Raw genomic sequence first — 24072 nt, 5'->3', positions numbered from 1 at the left:
CTGCTAAGAGCTTTAAATATGTTCTGCTTACCATCTGCCCAACACATCAATTACTGTGTTATTTGCTTCGAAGGGTCCACATGTTAGCACTGCTGACATACATATAATGGACCTTCTGAGTCACTGACAGGGCTGCACAACAAAGACTTACCAATTAGCTTGTTTCAGTAAGTGCAGTGGCACACCTCATCTACAAAGATCAGGAAAAAAAAAAAAAAATCTATACAAAAATGACCAAGCTGAAGCTGTAGCAAATCCAGAAAACTAAAGAAAACATACGTATTTAAGGCATGCCCATATCCATTATTAACATATTTAATTTTATTACATTGCTCTGCTTTTACATAAGTGATAACCTCAGCTGGAGTATCAACACATATTAATAATAATGAAAAGCCAAGAAAATAATACTTCCTTCAATAACTTCAGAAATGTAGAGTAAGAAAACTGCAAAAAAAAAAAAAAGGGTACAACCCCATACCTTCTTTCGAGCAAATATTTCATATAATTGGACAATAATTATTGTTTAGAGTAGATAGGTAAATAGGTGATAAGGTCCAGAAAGTGTACAACTGAGCGACAAGCGGCAAAAAAATGGTACAGCTTAGTACCCTTTTTTTTCTCAAAGTGTAATTCCTCCTACATTTCTATTTAGAATCTATAGATTGTATCTTTTCCATATCCAAGCTATCAGATAGAGCAGTATGTACAAACCTTCCAAGGATAAACTTTAACACACTGCCAACAAATCAAGTATCCATCCAACTCCTATCAACCAAACACTTTGCATCCAACCCTGCAAATCTAGCACATAATGAGCATTATAAGGTTCACTGGGTTAAGACTGAATGGGAGATAGAAGCTTATAATATCAAGGTATCATTTTCCAGGTGTTGTCCTTTGAGACAGCATCTGCATGTCAAAACTAGCCCAAACACTGCCTGTAACAATCTCATAATCTGTCCCCCCCCCCCCCCCCCCCCACCCACCCAAATTCTATACACCATTCAATCCATATTTAACCATGTATAGTAGTATTACAGTGCAGTATTAAAATGTATGTTTTCTAAATAGATCTTTCACTGAGGTATATGAAATTGGCATATAATGTAATATACTATATATATAAATATATAAGTATATATACAGTACAGTAACATACTAGTTATGATAATAAGTAGACCAATGCACTGATGCATTTCATGTGATCATACAGTATATTTTTTTGCTTATGTAGCAATATGAGATCACATGAACATGCTTTTCACCATGTTTATGCCCTCAAGTTGCACATGTGAATTCATCATGAATATACAGTCATGTGAATAAATAAGTACATTTTGTGGAAATTGTTGGGTTTTTTTTACATATTTGGACAAGCAAACATTTGATCATCTTTGAAACAGTGCCTATTAATAAAGTGGATATACTTGAACAAAACCACAGGGAAAATGAACTTTTTCAATCATTTATTCAACAGAAATATTAATAGATGTGATATTCTTCTGCGGAAAAAGTAATTACACTCTTGGCCTCAGAAGCTAGTATTGCCCCCTTCAGCAGAAATAACTTCTTGTAGGTGTTTTGCATAAACGTCCACCAGTTTCTGACATCGGCTTGATGGAATTTTTAACCACTCTTCCTTGCAATATTCTTTCAGTTGCAAGATGTTTGAGTTTTCTTGCATGTACGGCCTGTTTCGAATCAAATAATAGTCAATTATTTGACTAGGCCATTCCATAATCCTCCATTTCTTCTTTTTGAGCCATTCCTTGATGGATTTGCTAGTGTGCTTAGGATCATTATCCTGTTGAATGGTCCACTTTTGGTTCAACTTCAGCTTTTTGACAGATGGCCTCACATTATCTTCAAGTACTCTTTGATATGAAGCATAATTTATAGTTGAATCAATGAATGCAAACTGTCCAGTCCCTGAGGTAGCGACGCAACCCTAAACCATAACATTTCCACCAGCGTGCTTCACAGTTGGTATGAGGTGCTTCTCCTGAAAAGCTGTCTTTGGTCTTTGGTCTGTGTCAAACATGTCTGCTGTTACTGTGGCCAAAGAACTCTATCTTTGATTTGTCTGTCCCGAGCACATAATTCCAAAAGCCTGCTCTTTGCCTATATGCTCATTGGCAAACTATAGTCTTGCTTTAATGCTCTTTTTAGACAGAAAAGGCTTTTTCCTCCAACGCAGGTCAAATTTGTTTAATCTCTTTCTGAGTGTAGAAGCATGCACTTTGACACCAGCAGTCGCAAGTCTTACTAGCAGATCCCATGAAGAAATTTTTGGGTTTTTGTGGACTTCACCTTTTTCCATCAGATGGTCTGCTCTTGGGCTGAATTTGCTGGGACGGCCAGTCCTGTACAAATTGGCAGTCATTTAAAATCTGCACCATTTGTAGATTATTTTCCTTACAGTGGAATGATGTAGCTCAAATAATTTGGAGATCTTTTTAAGTCCCTTGCCAGACTCATAGGCATCCACAACCTTTTTTCTGAAGGCCTTATAGAACTCTTTAGATTTTGGCATGATGACTCCACACACCTCAATAACAAAGGGAACACCAGACACTAGATATGAGAGGGGAATAAATAAGACAGGTTCCACCTGCACTCCCTGAGCAGGTTCTAATCACTGGCACACAATCTTCAACACCTGGTTCGAATTTTATGGCTTTGAAGGTGTGATGTAGGGGGAATTACTTTTTCCATGTGACTGGTCTGCTTTTTTGTTCATTTAAAATGTGAAAATTACTACAAAATTTCAATTTTATGTGTCATTTGAAAGAGTGTATCAACTTTATTAATAGGCTCAATTTCAAAGAGGATCAAATGTTTGCTTGTCCAAATATGTCAAAAAGGCCAACAATTTCCATAGGGTGTACTTATTTTTTCATGTGACTGTATGTTCACATTTATTAAAGAAAAAAATGAACTACATGTGCTATATTAAGAGGTCAAAATAACTGAATCATGCGAAACTGCCAAATGTTGGGAAAAATCATGCACACATGAAAGTTGAAAGAAAAAAAAATGTGAAACATAACATGTGAATTGTTTAAAAACCACAAAAGTAATATTCACTTTAATCATATGATTATTCACGTGTGAAATTCATGTGACTGTTCTGTAAGGTTAACAATTAATGCAATCAGTTGATCTACTTTACGTGCATTAGATTGCTACAATTCATTTTATGTATGGCAAATGTACAGTCCTTAAAAAAATCAGCCTTCTACAGCACTTCATAGGTAACTTAATCATGTGCATGCAGCAACCGTGCTCTGGGATGCATTATAGGACACAGGTTATAATAATGTCATTGAAAGTAAAATAATCTTTTCCATGTAATTTCAGAATATACTGTCTGTATTACTGCCTTCTGCTTGTATTTTTCTCTATCTGCTGTCTATCTGAGCATCTCCAGTATTGAGGATGTATTTGTAATTATGTAATCATAATTATACAGCACTGTGAAGTCTGTTATTTTATGCTACTGCATTCCTGTAAAATGCTAACTTTTGGAACCAATTCCACCTGTGATCATGAAATAATCTGAATGTAAATCCGAGAAAGAATAGTGAGACAGCAGTGCTGTAAATGTAATGACAGAGTTTTAACCAAACATCAAAAGGGCACAACTACACTGGCAGGGCTCAACCGGATATTTGACTAGGAAAAACAAACACATGTAAATAGGATTACAGCGCCTCATCTAATTACACCATGAATCCAGGCCTGCTCTGCTCCTCGGGGCATATTAAGCAGACAAACCTGCACTCGTCATGTCAGTATGTCTCTCTCAGCTCCGTGCAGTTACAATGCAAAGGTTTCAGAACATCAACAGAACAGGTTGGGGTAAATAAATAATTAAATAGACTTTAAAAAGTCAATTAAAAAAAACTTACTGCTTTGTTAGTGGGTCCACTCACAAGACTGGTGGTCTCACAAGGGTGGCAGATGGGCAGTTTGGAAAGGTCCGTGGCACTCATGATGCTGGCAGGAGTAAAAAGAAAGAATGACAGGGATGGAGAGTTGGAGAGAAAGGAGAGGGATGGGTGTGTGCAGCTGCCTGTTTTCCCTGCAGAAATGATAACTCCCACACCACATTACCAAGCTCCTATTCATAACACACACACACACACACACACACACACACACACACATACTATCACCACTCTTACCATTCATACTACATACGTAACTAGCAATCTCACCTAATTTTTTTTTTCTGTAAATCCTTACACCTCTTCAAATCTTCATGTACTTGCTTTATTTTAGGCAACATAAAAAAATAACTTTTTAAATTGACAAATTTTTAATACAACCCAAATGGTCCATATTTTACATTATAAAATAAAGTTTAAAGTGGAACTACTTTCATGCGGAATTCATGGGGAGAGAAAACGTTTGCACTTACATATAACATGATCATGAGTAGCAGTAGTGTAGGTTTTGTTGCAAGCCTCAAGCCTTACAAAATATTTACGACTAAAAAGACCAGAAGATGGCAGCAGTAGATGGACTCGGTAGATTCTACATGTTTCAATGCAAACCTGGCAAGAAACAAATCCTTTAAATCATAGTCAAGAAAGAAATGTATTGCATGAACAATAGAAGCTTATATCCTTCATATTTTACTGTATATGCTGCATATTTTATGAACTGTTCATTAGAACTCCTTTGGATACAAATATAAATGTCACACACATTGGAGGAAACCATTTCAGACTTCATCAAGCTGTGAATAAAGGTTTTGGCAAAAAAAAAAATGTTTTGTTAGACAGAACTGTGGGTTTTATCATTAATATTTCAAAGCCACCATACATAATGTATGATGTCGATCATAATTGCACATATTGATCTTGTCTTCTGAATAGTATTGATTTTTTTGTGTGTTTGTCACATAGGCCACTTATGCTAGACCATGCTGAAAAATAGCTTCTTGTAATATTTCTGGAAACAGTGATAGATCAGCATTGATTTAACTATGATGTTAAAGGGGAAAACTTAAATCAATTGCACCACTATTTTAAAAAATTATAGAAAAAAAGAAATAATAATTTAAAAAAAATTTAAATGGCACATTTCAGCCTAATTGGGACTTTGTCAGGACAGTAACCTCTAATTTGACACAGTGACACATTGGCAGTGTTTAACTTTGTCAATGCCAAGTTGCAATTTAGTTCAGTTAAAGTGCATTCAGCGCTATGATGCATTTCTGTTTTGACAGTAAAACTTGTCCTTCAGGTAACTATTCCTATATTTATATAAGGTATTTTTATGAGTTATATATTAAAAATAGTTTTTTAATACCTTTGTATTGTGCTTTGTATGTATGACAAAGCACTCAGTTTGAAGATTTTCTCAAAGGGGCTTTGCAAGTATTCTTACATATCTGAGCCCCAAGGGCAGTGGTGGCTCGGTGGTTAAAGGCTCTGGGTTACTGATCAGAAGGTAAGGAGTTCTGCCAGCACTGCCAAGCTAACACTGTTGGGCCCTTGGGCAAGGCCCTTAACTGGCAATCGCATAAATGGAAATGCACAAATACATAAATGGAAATGGAAATATCTAGCAGTGTTCATTTCAGTGTTCAGTGCTCAATGGATTTCTGATCAGAAGGCCAGGGGTTCAAGCCCCAGCACCACCAAGCTGCCACTGTTGGGCTCTTGAACAAGTTCCAGGAGTTGCCCCTGTGCCAAACTTCCTACCAAGTTGGGATATGTGAAGAAAAGAATTTCACTGTATTGTAATGTATATATGACAAATATATACAAGGCTTTTTCTTCTTTAATGACTGTAAAATAGTGTAGTGAAAGAACCATAAATGCAGGAACAGTATTAAGAAGGTACTACAATGGTAAGAGCAGTATGTACAGTGTGTGTGCATGTGTGTGTGTGTGTGTGTGTTTGTGTGTGTGTGTGTGCAGTAAACCCATTTAGCTCCTTTCCATCTACTCATGTAGTTTTATCACAAATCAGGAGCCAAAAATTATGTTTTGTTTTGTTGCTTTGCATGTACATGTCCTCCCTGTGTCAACATTGGTTTCCTCTGGCTTCCCTGATTTCCTCCCACATCCCAAAACAATGCTGTTAAGTGCATTAGTTACTCTAAATTACCTGTAGGTGTGAATGAATGTGTGAATGTGTGTGTATGGTGCCCTGCAATGAACTGGTGTCCCATACAGGGTGTATTCCCACCAAAAATTTCTACAAGTGTTTATTTTTTTATTTGTTTTAGCACTGACCAGCATAAAGCAGTTGCTAAAGATAAATGAACAAAAGAATTGTGCACATAACTCGTTAGAATAAGAGATGTACAAGCAACTCATTTAGCTTTTTTTCAGTGCTGAACGATTTGACATTCCCCAGTGTTGTAATATGCAAAAGAGTGCAGAAGTTTGCATACCCTGACAAAATGGAGATGTCAACAAAATGCATGATATACCAAAAAGACATGTAGTGTGCTCGGTTTTACTGTTTGATGTAAAGAATAGAGTTGTAAAAGAGTAATGATTCATAATCCCACTATCAGTTGTCACCCAGAAGAGCTTGGATTTCATTTGTGTCTAGTTCTTCGGAGGCTATAATCTCTGGATTGATCATTAGAGGTTTAACTCTACATCTGGATTTCGGTAAAGCTGCTTTGTTGCAATGTCAATCATTAAAATCACTATATAAATAAAATCTTATTTAATTCAATGTAATGGGTTTTTTTTTATAGCTTGGTTGTGATTTTCAGTTAATTGAGTGCTCCTTTCCATCTATTGTTGTAAGTGGTTTGAGCCAAAAATATGACTTGTTTCTGTGATTGTGCATGCAGTTGGTTGATAGTGTCGATAAATGTTTTCACAGTCCATTTGGAAGCACAAGAAGACCCAAGTAGTAACCATATAACTAGAAAGCCTACCAGGAAGCAGGTTTATGAGCATGAGTGCTCCCCTGACATAAACGTTGTGTTTCTAGGTGTGAGCGTGGAGTTTGTTGAGGTGGACAGACAAGGGACAGAGTCTTGTTTCCTTTGTGTGACTATGTGAGGTGACTGATTTATAGTCCAGAGCATGGAGGTAAGGGCCACTCATATATATATGGGGGCAATTACAGTGACAGTGCAGCGTTTACAGCCGAAAAGAAACAAAGCTGGGTGTGAGCATTACCCCTTTTCTGCACATGACAACAGCCTCATAAAGTGTGATGGATCTTCAGCCATAAGCCTCTGTGCTAGTCACCTCCATCCCACCCACTGGAATAAACTGTCATTAAGAAGGGGCTCATAAACCACAGGCTTAGGATGTACGGTGTAAAAAAAAAAAAAAAAACTCTACCTTTTCTCACTTTCACACTTCTGTCTTTCATCCTCTCCACTCCTCCCTTCTGTCATCCTTTCACAACTCTGAGAATTATATATATATATTTGTTTGTTTAATCTCCACTGATATATATGGAAATGTTATTCAAAGAATTAACGTATTAACGTAGATTGATTACTAAGGATATCAGTATACCTACTCCAAACCAAGAGCATCAGAACATTTATGTGGAAAGTTTAACTTGCTACAATTACAAAGCGCAACCCATTAACTGTAAAGTGTTACAACAAGAACGTGTTTGTTCAGGCCCATTTATCACTTCAGGTGTTTAGCCCGAGGTACCTATTAATCCTGGCTACAGTGGCTAATTCTAAGAGCCCTACTGCTATTGTAACAGGCAGGAGATTAATATCAACAGGAGTGCTGACAACAGGAAGTTATAAATTAGTCTCCAGGAAGCTGAGGTGGAGAACTGTGGAGACCTGCTGTTTCTGATCAGGAGGCAAGAAGGTAAGACAAAGCCGGACAGAACACTGCATTCAACTCACTTTCTTTACCAAAGTGCCTTCTGATAATACAATACACTTGATCTTAGCCAAAGCTTTACTTTAATATTGGTTAAACAGCTAAACACAAGGAAATAAAACTGGTCTGATGTACTTATACATTATTTCCTGAATTAATTAATCCAGACTTATATTCCTCACTCTTGTCATTGCATTTAATTTCTTATTAGTTTCGCTATAGGTACCAAATAATCCATAGTAGTAACTGAGAGGTAAATAGACCATTAAAACCCCATTAGAATTGAGCTAAATAAACACCTGCATTTTAACAAACGTTTATTTCATCCAGGACTAAAAATAAGTTTACATACAATGTAGTGTAATGTACTGTATACAGTTTTAACACATATCATAAATAAAAACATAATACATAATACGTAAATTGCCATGCTACTAAATTTGCTGAATGTAGTTCACTGCATCACAAAAAGTATGTTGCAAGCATTACTTATTCCATATTTGTGACTAATTATCTATTATATATATTAGTTAAGAGTGTCATAATGTAAATTGATATTATGCATTTGTAACCGGTCTTCGGCAGCCAATATATTAAATTTCATCTTATTTTTCTTATTTTATGCCTTCTTTTATCAGTAAAAAAGTGCAATTTTTTTTTAGAAACATTTACATTAAAGCAAAAAAAGGAATGTTGGAAACATATGAAGTAATAGAGCAAGTTTGAAATGAAAACGAAAGCAATATAGAAGAGAGTCAGTAGAAATATTGTGAAACGAAGAACATTCATTTCTAAGACGCTCAGAACAAGCTACCAGCCGATTTCCTTATAAACAATTACACTACAGTTTACCTTTTAGAGAATTGATGCTATGATGGAAAACACCAGACACTGTACCAAATTTCAATGCAACTTATACAGTTGTATTCTGTGATTTTGATGTGTTAGACAACTTTAAAATCTACTCTATTAACAATATTCATCTGTACACCCTTCCCTATAGGGAATTTCCTCCTCCTTTCCTAGTGCACATAAGGGAAGCATAAGGAACTTATTATCAGAGCAGAAAATAGCACAATCACCTCCTTCACTTCCCTCTCTGTTCTCTGACCTGTCTAATTATCTCAGTGCTGCCTCAGCACCTGTGAGTCTCATACTATTATATCCTCCATCACTTAACAGCCTTAAGCACAGCACCATCCAGTTTCATTTCCAAAACGTTTTATTACTTCATGCCATGGTTGCAAACAAATAATTGATATCTGAGTATGGCATGACAGAGAAAGGCTACAGACTAATCATGGTCCTTTAAGTGCTCAACATTCAGCAATGACTGCTTTCTAACACTTGTTGCTGAGAGGTCTTGTAAAGCCGGGTCGGCTCAGGTCATGCAGCAGAAGAGTGCTGTAGGCTGCATTGCTTTAAATGGCACTAGTCGTAATGACCCTCAAAGGCTTCGGGAAGATGAAGGGTAGGGTGCACTTGGAGGAAAGACTTTTAATGTGCAGACTGAGTATAAAACACTGTTTTCAGCAGCCCAGTTGCTATACCAGTGAAGGTCCTGTAGTGGACTTTTGGGATTTATTGCAGAAAATGTCACTTCGATGTGAATTTTGTTTGTTTCTGTCCATGCAATGTACAGGTTGACTAAATCTAAGTGTGAGGTGAGTAGGATGGTGGTGCAGTGGGTTTGTGTCGCTCCAGGATCCCTAATTCGGTCCTGACTTTATAATGGCTGTGTAGAGTTTTGCATGTTCTCCCACAATAGGCATGGATTTCCTATGGGTTCTCCAATTTCTTCCCAGTTCCTCCCAGACTGTCGACTTTAAAATCCGCCTAGGAGTGAGTGAGTGTGTGTGTGTGTGTGTGTGTGTGTGTGTGTGTGTGCATGATATCTCTGGACTGCCATCCCATCCAGGGTGTTCCCGGGATACACCCTAGTTCTGGGTCATAATGAAGCAGTTATTGAAAATGAATAAAAAAGTCTAAAGTGCTATAAGTCCATAGTGTTAGAAAGTGTAGAAATAAACCTTTGATTTATAAGGTCCTTAAGTACAGTTTCTAACAAGCTACTAAGATGAGAATAATCTTGCTGATGTTGAATGTGAATGGTAAATACAATGTTTCTTAAGTAGCAACAACACCTCAGATGTTTTACAGTTCTGTCACAGCTATTCTACTGGAGAAGAGAAAAAGAGAGGAGAGAAGGAGGGTGGGAGCAGTGCAGGGAGGTCCAGAGTGACATGCTGCCCTGCAATTGGAGAGAAAAAAGTCACATGCCTGCTTTTGGAATGCTAATTCATGCTGATTTTTTTTTCCCTTCCTCCTGAGCTCCTCCTCACTGCTTGGTGTAGTCTGTCCTGTCGGACAGAGACACACTCAGAAATTGTGTAGGATATCAAGGGAGGAATGAGACACTGAAGCAAGGGGAGAGGACAAGGTCTATGTGGAAGGTATGGACATGGAGATTTGTTGCTTTCTGCACTTTGCATGCTGCCTTTATATGCTTATACATGCTGCTAGGTTGGGAATCCTCTTACTTTTTACCTCTGGCTGTATGTGTGTGTGTGTGTGTGTGTGTGTGTGTGTGTGTGTGTGTGTGTGTGTGTGTGTGTTTGTGTGTGTGAGTGTGTGTGTGAGAGAGAGATTTTACACACAGTATCAGTGTTTGCATGTATACGACAACATGTCTTTCTCTGCATGTTTTCTTAATCAACATGACTGTTTGTTCAGTTGGATTCCTCCACATACTCTACTGCTGTGTGTTGAATTTATGCTCTATATAGAACAAACTGTTACGAGATGGACTGAGTGATCTGGCTGGGATTCAAAGAGCATAAATAATTCCCTCAAAGGCAGTTTCTTTCAATGAACATACTTGAGACAATCAGTGTGACAGACAAGCAGTTTTTTTTAGATGTCCCCTTCTCTTTCAAACTATTGCAAAGTTTTTCCTTTTTTTCTGTCCACATGAGAAATTGTACCTTTTAAAACCTTTCTAGACCCCACTTAATCCCTGAGAGGAGACGGCGCATTGAACACCGGAAGAGTGCTCCACGATTGACCTGTGGGGCACTGATATGACGTGTTTAACCACACTGCATCTCAAATAACATGACCATCTGCACCCTCGTCACACACTTTGCTCATACCCCCTGCTTTGTAAAGAAAATCCCAGACCCGAGCAATGCTCGCCTTGCACTTGTGTGCATTCTCTCGTCTGTCTGCATGATTTCATACACTCCGTAGCCCTTGATGTTCAGGATATTCCACTGTATTCTGCACTGAGTGATATTCACATTCCCAGCAAACCCAAACCTGTCTGCACTCTTACTTTGCATTAGGTTTCTATTCAAATATGTAAAATTAGTCACCTGTGCATCAGTGTAGACCATGGTTGAAGGACATGAGCTGATTTACATGTGTGCATCTTTACAATCCACTGTGATCGCAAGCTTTCGTGGAAATACAGGTGCCGTTTATATTGTTGATTCCCACAGCTAATGGACAGGAAAGGAGAAATGAAACTTTCCCCTAAGGTTTTGGTGAGATCACTATGTGGTAGAAGTTTGACTAATTCCAATTTTAATATCTATGATGCTGAAGGATTTACAACCAGGGTGGCCGAGTTTGCGTGACAAAAAACAGCTCAATGGTTAATTGGCTAAATAAATATTTGCCCCGTACAAATCCTTTACACTGCTTCTAAAGTATAGCAACCATTATTTTGCCAAATATATTGTAATATTTAAATGTAGGGTAATACATTACATGAAACTTCCCTTAACTAACATTGTTTACTGCTTTAGTTCACATTAACAAAATATGAACTTCAGTATTAATAAACCATAAGTTTTGTAGGTAAAGCAAATGAACACATTTGAATTGACATTTGTTTGAATGTTAAAGAAATGAAAAACTGTCATTACTTGTCACTTACAGCATGTTCCTGAATGTTCATAACTTACTGATGAATTGGTAAAACATGTTTATTAAAGTGCTGGCTCATATTGATCATTGTGAGCTTCATATTACTCATTGATGGTGTTAACATTTGTTAATGCAGGTGTTATCATTTAAAAAAAAAAAAACATTGATTAATATGTGTTAGTTTATTATGGTATTTATTGTGTATTAATGACATTACTGGTTTGTTCATGTTAAGTAATGTGTTAAATAATGTCTGTTAAGGGAGCCTTAATGTACATCATAATACATTTGCACAAAGTAATATTAATACATGCAGATTATCTTGAATAATTATTTCTCCGAGGCCCTAAATTGGCCTCATATTACTACATATAGTGTCATAAATAAATTAAGAGTGGCTAACAGAGCAATTCATTTATACACAGTGCATGTGGAGAATTTTGGAGTGTTTCCATGGTCATGTGGACTTGTGATGACCTTGGGGTCAGTTTGGTATAAGATTTGGATTTGATATTCATGTGGGTTTTAATGTTGTAATATAAGTATCATTAATCTAATGTACGCACAGAATGCTAAACCTTCCATCTGCAGATCAAAAAAGTTAAAGAATAGAACAATTCCATGCGAAAACTGGATCTGTGTGTAATATTTAGACGCTGGTGAAGTCCTTGTTTATATTTGTAAATGGTAAATGGTGCACTTATATAGCGCTTTTATCCAAAGCGCTTTACACTGTGTCTCATTCACCCATTCACACACACATACACCCACACCAATGGTAGCAGAGCTGCCATGCAAGGCACTAGCTTGCCATTGGGAACAACTTGGGGTTCAGTGTCTTGCCCAAGGACACTTCAGTTTGTTGAGTCATGTGGGCTGGGAATCATCCCGCCAAACCTACAATTAGTGGACAACCCACTCTACCAACTGAGCCACAGCTGCCCCATTTGTGTAAAACAAGTAAAACAAAAGGATTGGAAAGATTGATTTTAACATCAAAATAGCTACTCATTATTAAGTTACAATGGAGCAGGTCTGTGCTATAAATGTACTGACACTACCTGTGAACGTGTGTGAATAGTGTGTAAGCAATTTACATTTACATTTACATCCACATTTACATTTACACTCTGTAGGTCAGCAGGTCTCCATAATAAGCTGCCTGTCTGCGCTCATGCCTAAATTCATCAATCTCTGGAACACTGGGTGTAAGGTTGGAATACAGCCTTGATGGGATGACATGCCATCACAGGTTGCCATGCACATGCAATTTGAAAACACATCGTTTTCTCTACTGAGATGGCTTTTTTGTCCAGTGAAAATTGAGGTTTTTGAAAAATTGAAAACAATGATTTCTTGTTGTAGTGTGGACAAAGAAAACAGATATTCAAAAACAATGACATATTTTTTGTCACGTGATGCAATGACCCATTCAACTCAAAACAAGCAAGACAGTGGACAGTGTTGTACTGCAGTTGTTGTGCCTGCTATCGGGAGTATAGGGATGTAAGCGTTTTTAGACATTTCTGTGTGGACGAGCAATTTTTGAAAAACGTTTCAAAATGCCACCATTGACGTAGAGCGTTTTAAATTGAAAATACAGATATCAGATCTATCCGGATTAATGTGGACGTAAACTCATTCACACAAATTAGAGTAATCAGTCCACCTCCTCGTATATTTCGTGAGGTGGAAGGAATCCAGAGAACCAAGAGGGTAATGTGGAACTCCATATATACTTATAATGTTCTCATAATATACTTAATATTATAATATTAATATTCATAATATTCTTGTCAGGCAAGAATGCTTGGGTTGCAATTGGCATTCCAGTTTATCCCAAAGGTGTTCAGTGGGTTCAGGCAAGGGATCTGTGCAGGACACTCGAGTTCTTCCACTCCAACCTTGGCAAACCATGTCTTGGGCTTGCATGGGGCTTGTTTTGTGCAAAGTTGCACTGTCGTGCTGGAACATGTTTGGGTCCCTTAGTTCCAGTGAAGGGATATCATAATGCTACAGCATATAAATACATCCTATTCCAAATGTGTGCTTCTAAATTTGTGGCAACACTTTGGGGAAGGAACACATACAGTATGTATGTGATGGTCAGGTGTCCACAGAATCCTGGCCATATAGTATACAGTATATTTATAAGTGGAACCTACTTTATGACTTATTTTGAGTTTCTTTTGCAGCTCTGGATAGCATAATGTGTATTTATTTATTTGTTAATCATGGAGAAAATGTTGACGTGTTTAAAAAAAAACACGTCTGGTTACTCCAGAATCTCTAAGCCAAATCTTGAACTCTACACTTGCGGTGACATTCTCCTGATCTTCTCGCTGACATTATCCAGCCACGAGGACAAACTCAGTGCAGCTTACTGTATCACTCATTATCTCATTATGCCTGTCCAAATGAGTCATTTGTCAGCATGTAGTATATTTGCTGAGCTTTCTTCAGCCTATCTTCTCTTTTCCAGCAGCCTCACATTTGACCCCAAAGGAATGTGTTCAGGGCTGCTTTATGTGTCCTACTAGCACGTACTTGTTGCACCCAATTATTCTCTTAACCATTCAAAAGGTTTGACAAAGTAAATCAGGAGTTGTTACATTACAATGTACATGCACAGGTACATTGTAAGCTATTTTAAAGTGAGGGCAGACAGCTCTTTCTCTTTGTCACTATCTCCATTGTTGACAGATAACCAATAATGTTCAGTTAGGAGATACAGAAATTTGGGCATTAATGATTTCTGACCCATATTCCAACCTGTGTCGAAAACTTTAGGTTCATTGATACATAATTACACAATCATACTTAAAACATGTTTGAAAATTCCCTGAAAATTCTATCTTGAGCTCAGATAACAGTCTGTGATTTTCACATTATATTCATATATCCATGTAGGTTTCCCTGAGGGTTCTCTGGTTTCCTCCTTTAGGTGCCATAAAGGAAACATGCTGTTAGGTGGATTAGCTAAACTAAACTGCCAATAGGTTTGAAGGAGTGTGTCCATGGTGCCCTGTGATGGATTGGTGTCCCATCAAGAGTGTATTCCTGCCATACACCTAGTGTTCTTGGTTCAGGATAAAGCAGTTACTGAAAATGAATAAATGAATGAATGTTACTGTTTGTGTTAAAAGGGAAGGAAGCACCAATTTTTCAATTTTCAAAAAAAAAAAAAAAACCTCTCACTAATGTTGTGGTTTGCAAGTAAAATTGTGAAAATGGGCTGTAAGACAAACTTAGTTCTATGGACAACATAGATGTACAACCTGTGTTCTATCCCTTGAAATCATATTCATGGCAGAACATACCTCAGTGGATCAGACTGGGCCGATTCCAATGCACTGTATGTGGACAGACACATTAAATTTTTATAACTTGAAAATCACTGCAGCATAAAGATCGTCATTAAACGTTTGAGCAAGCATCTCGTTGACCATTCTTTCTCCATCTAAAATGATAATGGCATATTTGTAACACATTTTGCTACAGATATTGCACAAATCATGCTGAAATAATGACTTAGCTTAAATCTGAACTTTGATACATTTAGAGATTCCACTTTGTACAGCTCAGTGTTGTCCAGAATCTCGTCTTTCTGTTCAGCAGTGACTCTACTTTTGCATGATTGATGGATGTGACTGCATACAAAGCCTGTCAAATCCTTGGTCTTGTGCTTGTTTAGAGGCGCCTCTCGCTTCATGCTTGAGTGGTCTAAAACAGGTGGCTGTTTGACCTGAAATGTGAGTTTGCTCAGGTGTTCGGCTGCCTACACAACTGTCTCCATTTGGCAAACAGCACAGGAGTCACCATTAGTTTAGACAGAAACGTGTCCACCAAAAGTCCATCACTGCTGCTACCTTCATGATGCTCTTCACAAACCTGTTTCACCTAATAATCTTTATTTGAACATATATTCTGTTTCTTCAGACTGCTCTCTAAAGAAATCATGGCATCATTGATTAGCTCTTTACACCTGTGCCCTCTAAACACTTTCCCAGCCATAAGTCATGGCCTGGCAAGCTTTGAGGCCCTTTGTGAGTGGCGCTTCCCCCAAGATGCGTGTGGCTCTGATTTCTCTCCCAGTCAAGTTGCAGCTTTTACGACCGCCTGAGTGTTTCAGAGAGTGAGAGAGAGAGAGAGAGAGAGTGAGAGAGAGAGAGAGAGAGAGAGAGAGATGTATGGCAGGGTGGTCCATGCTGATTTCAGAATACATGGCCAGAGTTGGTACAAAGGCTGCTGTTCACAGTTCAGAGAGTTTGCTTCTTTCTAGTCAACTGATGGCGTCTAAAACAGTGTACATGATTTCATTGAGATACAACATGCTGCTGTGTTCAGCTTTTGTATGTTTGATATCTAATAATGCTGCCAGAAAACTATAAGGCATTTCCTATTCAAATGAGCTGCTATATTGACCTCAGCGAGAACCAGCTTGTTGTAATTTGTTTTCCCCAAATGTAATTTCCCCAAAGTGTAATATAATCACTACAGTTGATTGTAATTGTGATGGCAATGTTTAGTAAATTAAACATAATCAAAAGCAATATTGGGGAGGGGGGGGATTGGCCAACATTAGTTATTAACTTGAGCGTATTAAAATCACAAGGTCTGTTTGGTTGCAAGCTTTGATAATTTTTTTGTTGTTGTTGTATTTTCGTATTCATTTAGATTTTTACCAAGTTTATATTTCAGCATTTAAAAGCTCCACTCCGTGTGACTCTTGGTGTTAATGTGATTCAAATATTTACACGTTTAAATGAATATAAGCCTGTTTTATGTTGATTTTATTTTAAATGATAAGTAAGGAATAAAACACAATGAAGAGTGCGTTTATTGGAAAATAATCAAGGAAAGCATGGAGTGATGCAAGTTACCACCTTGAAATTGTTTCTTTTCCTATAATAGCACATCCTGAAGTGTTTTTTTCTTCCTACACCACGACAGTTAACCAACAATTACAGTTGTTAGTTTATTAAAGGATGACAGGTCATACTTTTTATCTGTTTATAGTTACATTTCATGCTGCGGAATATCCGCAAAATGAATTAGTACCTTATATCGTTATAGAAGCTGTAAACAGTCATTCCTTCACTTTCTCCTGAAATTATTAAGACCAAGAAAATGTAGCTTGTTACAAAGAAACTGCAAATTAAACCTACTGTGATAGAAAACTTAAAGATACAACTTTATCTCTGACCGCTACAACATGCTGACACTGGAGACTCCTTCACAAATGCTAAATAAACATCTCATAAACAAAAACTTCAATTATTCTTTTATCTTTGTTGAGACAACACATTTTTAATCCATTTATTATTATATTTAGATTATGTAGAGCATCCACCATACCAGTCCCTGTGAATTAGATATTACTATAGTAAAAAGGTTATAATACTGTGTTAGAAAGAGCACATTAATACGAAACTGTGATTTTCCTTATAGATGTGCTACTGTCAGAGCTGCTGTCATAGAAAATTAAGAAACAGTCAGAGAGAATTGGAGAATTCAAAGGTGCTCTGATTATCACTAATTTGATCCTAAATTGGCTGAATATTCACTACAAACAACCATATTTCACTATTGAGCAATCACTAATAATCACTTTATTTAAAACATGGCATTAAAATGCTACAGTAATAAGCAAAAGAAAAATAAGACAAAAGAAATCCTCTGAAATGTGGTCAAATGTTTTGAGTTGTTGGCTGCTAGTAGTTATTGGTTTTCAGGAAGACTGAGGAAACTGAGTATTGTTGTTTTGAGCTCATTTCATGCTTCAACTCATTCACACACATTTTCAAAAACAATATGACTGGAATTCATGGTTGTTTAGCTCAATCAAGTGAAATCATTGGACTATTACTGTCCTACCAATCTCATTTTAGCTTTTTTTAAAGCCCCAAATGGTCTGGCTGTGTGGGCAAGTAATTTACATGTTAATGAGTCCATGATAAATAATTCCTGCAAATGCTCGCTTTTCCAAATTAATCTGAAATTACACCTACAGTACATGCAATTCATGCTACTGATGATAGTGGTTATATAAAAAAGCTCAATATTTGACGTCTGATGTTTTTAAAAAGCGTGCATGCACAGATGGCTACTTATTCATTTTCTCCCCATCAGGCTGTTTTCAAGCCTGTTTTATGGCTATAAGGTCACCTTGAAATGGTGCAATGAAACGAATGTTTGAATTTTGAATCAGTCACCTACACAATTTAATTTCCGGCTGAACTCAATGCATTTCTAATAGTGCCTTTGTAATGTTCGAGAGATATGGTCCTTCATAACCATATCACTGGTCATGGAAAAACTCTTATGATATACACCAGGCATTGACCACAAGTATATCAACATTACGATCACAGACTCCCTCGGCTGGGTTCTTCAATCAGCGAGACCATGACAGCAGGGGCCATATTTCAAACCGGTAGTCCCCCTGCAGACAAAGCAGGCAGGTTTATGGTGGATCTTAAGGAAATTAGGGCCACAAATCTTCCTTCAGCAGGATGCTACAAAGCAGAGAATGCACTAACGTGGAGGATGATGGCGCGCAAGAGAGAGAAATGTGGTGAGAGAGGACTTTGACTGCTACAAACAATAAATGGAAAGCAGAAACCAGCGAATGATTTATTAGTACCATGTTCACTTTCCTTTATGGGTATAATGATGCTTAATTATGCTTTCTAGTTACCAGGGGTTGCTAAGGTGCCATGGTTTAGTTGTTATAACTTATTAGTCCCATTGTTATAATGAGTCTTTAAAAATTTTTTTTTACAAATTTTGTCACTTTTGCATTTGTCTCAAACATGTGGGAAAACAGTGTACCACAAAAACCATAAAAAAGGAGAAGGACTTCCTTAAGTCCCTCCAGCATGAGGTTATGGGGACTATTTGAGAGTAATTGGGGTGTGTTATTGCACTCCAGTTTCTGGCCAACACCCTGCCGACCCTGATACACCAGCTAACGTGTGACCAGTCTCTCTCTCTCTCTCTCTCTCTCTCTCTCTCTCTCTCTCTCTCTCTCTCTCTCTCTCTCCTTCTGACCCCCTCCCTCACCTGATTTATGACAAGTTGTCTCTGACTTACACTAAGCAGGCATGTTAAGAAGTGAACATCATGTGACAAAGGCCCTTTAGCTGATATGGAAAACCTCATAGCTCTGAGCGATACTGCCTCCTGACCTGAAGAGTGTGGTATGTTCTACTAGTTTGACTTCAGTATTGATCTCTAGTATTGATCCGTCAGAACCACAGCTTTATCTCTCTCACATTTCTCTTTGGTCACAACTGACAGAAGTGTCGGTATTGACAGCATGCGATACAAGTGTGATCGACCTAATACCCTGAGAGCAGAGTGTCTGAGAACTAGCTGGGCAGGAACACATGTTAGTTTCTGTCATGTCATTAGTTTGAGCTATGTGTCACTCATAGCCCTTGTCCAAGGTGAGTGCAAGTCCCAGAGTCAGTGCATGATATCTGACCCATTACATGCTTTTCCATTTCAGGAGAGATTCTGTCTGAAGAATTCTGATTCTTTTTTGGCCAAAGCAGATTTAATTATAGGAGAGAAAACATGAACTGGTGACATCATAAAAAAAAAAGATATCAAAAGCACCAGAAGACAAAAAATAGCAAAGTTAGATATTGCCACAAAGAAAAATCAATGGTTGGAAGAAGAAACAAACGTTTTATTGGTAATCGTACCACAACAGTGAGAAGCTACGTTATTAATGCTTATGCTACAAGTAACAAAACTTCCTTAGTGCAGATACATATTCAGAATTAATAGCTAACTGCAATTTAAGCATGCATTTGCCATCTTCCACATACTGTATTTGTTACATATCTAAAGTGGGCTCCTATTCCCTACTAATAACTAAGTGAATTATGGGTATTTTCAACCTTGCTAGGAAATAGGAGTCTAAATAATTCTTTGGTTTGTTCTTCTGTGGGAATCCTTAATGGCTATAAAGCTCTATAGGAAGTGCAGAACCCTAAACTTCCATCTCTCATAAACATGCTAGATGTGAATGAATTTGTGAAAGTGTGTGCACGTGGTGCCCTGCAATGGACTGGTGTCCCATCCAGGGTGCATTCTTTCCTCGCGCCCTATGTTCCAGGGACAGGCTCCGGATTCTCCAGAGTGAAATCATGACCAGAATACAGCAGTTACTGAAAGGAAGTGAGTCGAAGAACCCTTGATGAACTTTTGTTTTACTAGTTTAAGTGTGAAAATTGTTCCATTTTGTCTATAACAGTTGTCAAAGTCTTTGTACTGTGTATAGACAATGAACAATCTTACATTAGATGGTAAAACTTCTGGTATTTATTATTTTTATGGCTCTTGGCTCTTAAATTGGTGGTGGCAAGGGTCAATTCACAAAAAGGCCCACTGAATTCCTGAGTCAGAACTGGGATATTAGAGATGTGGAGCTTATTAACAATGTGTTAAGACATACATTGTGTAAAACAGAGTTTGACTTACACTGGAAAACCATTTGGCCAACCAAGTTGATGCTGAGACCCAGGATGGTGGCCAGTTATTAGTCAGTAATAATGCCTATGTTTCTCCAGTTCTGTTAGCTGGTTAACAGGAAGGGTGCAGCTTTAGCTTGTCCAGGCAGGCACAGATTAGATATCTCATCCATATGGTGTCAGTCCACCCTGAGGAAACACTGTCTGTTTGATGTGGTCTTGGCTAATGACCCATCTCTGTTACAACCACTCTTTGGCCCTCTAGCTTGACACACTACCAGCAAGTTGCACTGAAAAAAACACAACACATATGACAACTCCCTGTGCAGAAATCATCATTGTCAGTGACAGAAGGTTTGATTCAGTGATTCTGTTGATAAACGACTGGAACAGGTGAGGGGTAGTTCTTTTCCAGTGTCTTTTTGTGCAGGACAAAGACATTATTCACTTGCCATAAATGTCAATGGTGGACCATTAACTAATACTGGCTAGAGGGCAAATTGACTGGAATAATGTGCAGTCTGTATTGCCAGTCAGCCAAAAATAATGAAGAGAAAGGGTGAAAGAAAGATGGAAAGGAGTTGTATGTTTCTTTTAAGAAGAGACTTGATAATGTACTTGAAATGTTTCATGTTGAATTGCTTCAATAAATTGGCACTAATTAAAACAAATGGCCTGATGGTCTCAATTTAGAGATGAGAGAGAGAAAGCCTGTCTCTCTACCTTACCTCAGCCCTTTATTACACTTCGTTACACTTTGCTCTGTGTCCATAGACTTGAATAAGCCAATTGGATTTAAAAGTAGCTTTTAAAGAATTTTTTATATGGCTCAGATCATGGGATTTGGGGATTTTGGAAGGATCTGGACATATGAGAAGATATCCATTCCCATTTGGGTCTTTTGGAGTGCTGATGTTGGTCTAGCTGGTATGTTATTGGATAAAAGAAAACGAGCTCTTCATCTGGTATACCCACCAACTGGAGTTTTCTGTGATAATTTCTGTAATAACTCAACTTCCCCCATTTCGGTGTCCATGCTGGTCTTTGAAGTTTAATGTAATGAATACATGGGGTCTCTTCTTAGTCTTCTGTAATGGGAGGAGTTGGGGCTCAGAAAAGAATAAGAGAGTGGATTTAACTACACACAGCTGATCTGCCATGAGGAATAAATGGATGTAAGACAGGCTGTCTGGCTACTGAGATAGTTGCTTATGCTCTACTCATATGTGTCACTGTTGGTGGAAATTTTGCTAGATACAATTTTACTTCCCTAGAAACAAAAAGATCTTGAGTTTATTTTATATTGCTGTATTATATTGCACTTTTTCTGTTACACAATCTTTTATTCCTCATAATTTCATAGTTGGCTGTGCAAAGAAACTCCTACAAAACCATATCATAAAACTTTTAAATGAATCTGAATGACTGATACGTTTGACTGATTCTCAGTGGAGCAATCATCTTCCTTGCTTCATGCTCCTTTTGTGAAGAACGTTTCCCAATGCCAAATGCATGCCAAAACAGTGTAACAAAGTATACACGACTGTATTTCAGACAAGACTGAGCCACGAATCCTGTTGACACAAGCGTCTTCAGGACGTTTGGGGTGATACATCATGATACATCATAAAATGGCCCAACAATCACAGAACAGTTGTTACTACTCCATCAAAAGCCTCTTTAGTGTACATGCAACCTTCAGTGTTGGTGAGCTAGACTAGATGATTGGGCTGATGAGAAGAAGTCAACATAATAGGTATGGTAGAAATTACTAGGAATTCCATTTGAGTGAAAGCTTTCAAGGGTTTTGAGGGTATACTGTAAACATTGCTGGCAGATTACAGTATTTATTTTCCAGTAAAATATTGTTTCATTACTTTACAGATTGCACTGTAAATGATTGGGTAATGCATTGATTTACAGTAAACTAAAACAAAAACCCATTGCATAGTGGGATATCTAATAACTAAGGCTAAGGTTAAGGCTTTGGAGCTACAGATCAGAAGGTTATGAGTTTAAATCCCAGCACCACCAAGCTGCTTAGGTTGGGTCCTTAAACCTTCACTGCTCAGTTGTATCTTGCCTCAGTCTTAAGTGGCTTTGGACAAAAACTCTGTTGTCAGTAAATTAATGTATATTTTACAGTAAATATTTTATACGTAGCAAAGGGTTAGGGGTGGAGTTAGCAGTCGTATATTTTGTTCCAACTTCATTCATATGAAATCCAATAAAATCCAATGTCATCACCAAGGTTCCAGAGCAAGTAGGAACTACTTTACTAATGCTTATGTTAATGTGAACAAAACATTCAGAGTGCAGTAGCATAATCAGAATAAATAGCTAAAAGCAAGAAAACATGAAACTGCTATCTTCCACTTAATTGTTACAAGTGTAACAAGTCATTCCATATGCACTAAAAATAGTTAAGTGCATTATTGATACTTTGTACATTTGTACTTTCTACACCAAAAGCTAAATCTAGAGCTCTAAATAGGGTTTTTTTTTGTTTGTTTGTTTGTTTATTTGTCTGTGGGAACCCTTAATGGCTCTATGTAGAACTCAACAAGAGAGATATTTTTTCAGAGAGTGGTCCAAGTAGAACCACTTTACGAAACAAAGAACTATTAACTATACAAAAAGGAACACTTTATTTTCTGATAGTGTAACATACACCAATGCCATCACTTGTTTGAATTCTTATGAAGTTTGCATCATTTCCGTTGCTTTACCTAGCACCTAGTATGTGTGATTAGAACAATTTTAATTCAGCTTGTATTTGACATCGATACAAACACTTCTATAGAACTATATTAAGATTTAAGCAACCCAAGGCATGTATTCATCACATTATGATGTGTCACAAATCAAGGATGGGTTCGGAAGCAATTGCAGATATATAACATTTATTTAAACAATCAAACAACAACACAAAGACACTAAGACAACTAGGCAAAATACTGTGGCATGAAACAAAACATGGGAACATGGAACACAAAAGTCTAAGACAAATGAAAGACCAAGAAACTGTGCAAACCATGGGTATATATACACAAGTGTGCTCATTACCAAAATGTGAATCAGGTGCAGGTGGTCATGTGACATGTAGTGCAGTGGCTGATGGGAACTGGAGTCTAGAGTTTCCTAATATATGACAATATGAAAGAAAAACACAAGAAGAAGTTGCTGGTGGAAATCACAAGCTGCCTTTATCGAAGTTCAGACCTCAAAACCACGCAGCCAATAAATATTGTCAACTTAGACCTAATGTGTTTTGTCAGTAAAAAGTTCAGGAATAAAAAATCTCTATGGCCCCATGGATTTTACGTGTACACATTGAGTAAATGGATTACATCCATAAAATAAATCTGTACTGAGGAATTCAGTAGAATTTAGTTTAATGTTAAAGGGGTCCCTGACTGCAAAAAAGTTTGAGAACCCCTGGTCTAAAGCAACCTGCTTGTTTGCTGTCTATCACCCCATTCATTGTGTGAGTTTAGTGATTCAGAGGTGCTAGAGACCCGTGATTCATGCTGCTCAAGTTTCCTTCTAGCGACAGCAGAACATCTGATTTGCAGGTAACCTGAGTTGGTGTTTTCTAATCTCATGTGTCAGCCTGGACAGCAGGGGTTAGCGCTCTCACAGCCAAAGCAATAGCACACTTACTCTGTTTTATGGCAGGAAAACAGCTCCTCTGAACATAAACAACCAGACAGCAGAAAAGAAACCATACTTAAATCAAGTCCACTTGACTAAGTCTTAACTGATAATAAATTATTGTTGCTTGATCAGAAGTGTAGCCAGGTGAAGTCAACAAACTA

At 37.6% G+C, this 24072-nt stretch overlaps 2 protein-coding genes across 3 annotated transcripts in view; one reads left to right on the top strand and one right to left on the bottom strand.

Moving 5' to 3' along the window:
• slc2a1a (solute carrier family 2 member 1a) overlaps positions 1–4075 on the bottom strand; it is a 34140-nt gene extending 30065 nt beyond the window's left edge. Inside the window, exon 1 of the mRNA XM_017488196.3 lies at positions 3915–4075. Within this exon, the coding sequence (XP_017343685.1) occupies positions 3915–3998 (84 nt within the window). The 5' untranslated portion in view covers positions 3999–4075. The remainder of the gene's footprint in view (positions 1–3914) is intronic.
• A 6096-nt stretch (positions 4076–10171) lies between these two features.
• The window catches only part of phc2a (polyhomeotic homolog 2a (Drosophila)), a 43264-nt gene continuing 29363 nt past the window's right edge, over positions 10172–24072 (top strand). For both annotated transcript variants that reach the window (XM_017487148.3, XM_017487145.3), the window contains exon 1: positions 10172–10294. The gene's annotated coding sequence lies outside the window, so the exon portion shown is untranslated. The remainder of the gene's footprint in view (positions 10295–24072) is intronic.

This window comes from Ictalurus punctatus, chromosome 15 (genome assembly GCF_001660625.3).
Source record: "Ictalurus punctatus breed USDA103 chromosome 15, Coco_2.0, whole genome shotgun sequence".
In the NCBI taxonomy this organism is placed as follows: domain Eukaryota; kingdom Metazoa; phylum Chordata; class Actinopteri; order Siluriformes; family Ictaluridae; genus Ictalurus; species Ictalurus punctatus.
This window is presented reverse-complemented; position numbering and strand designations above follow the sequence as displayed.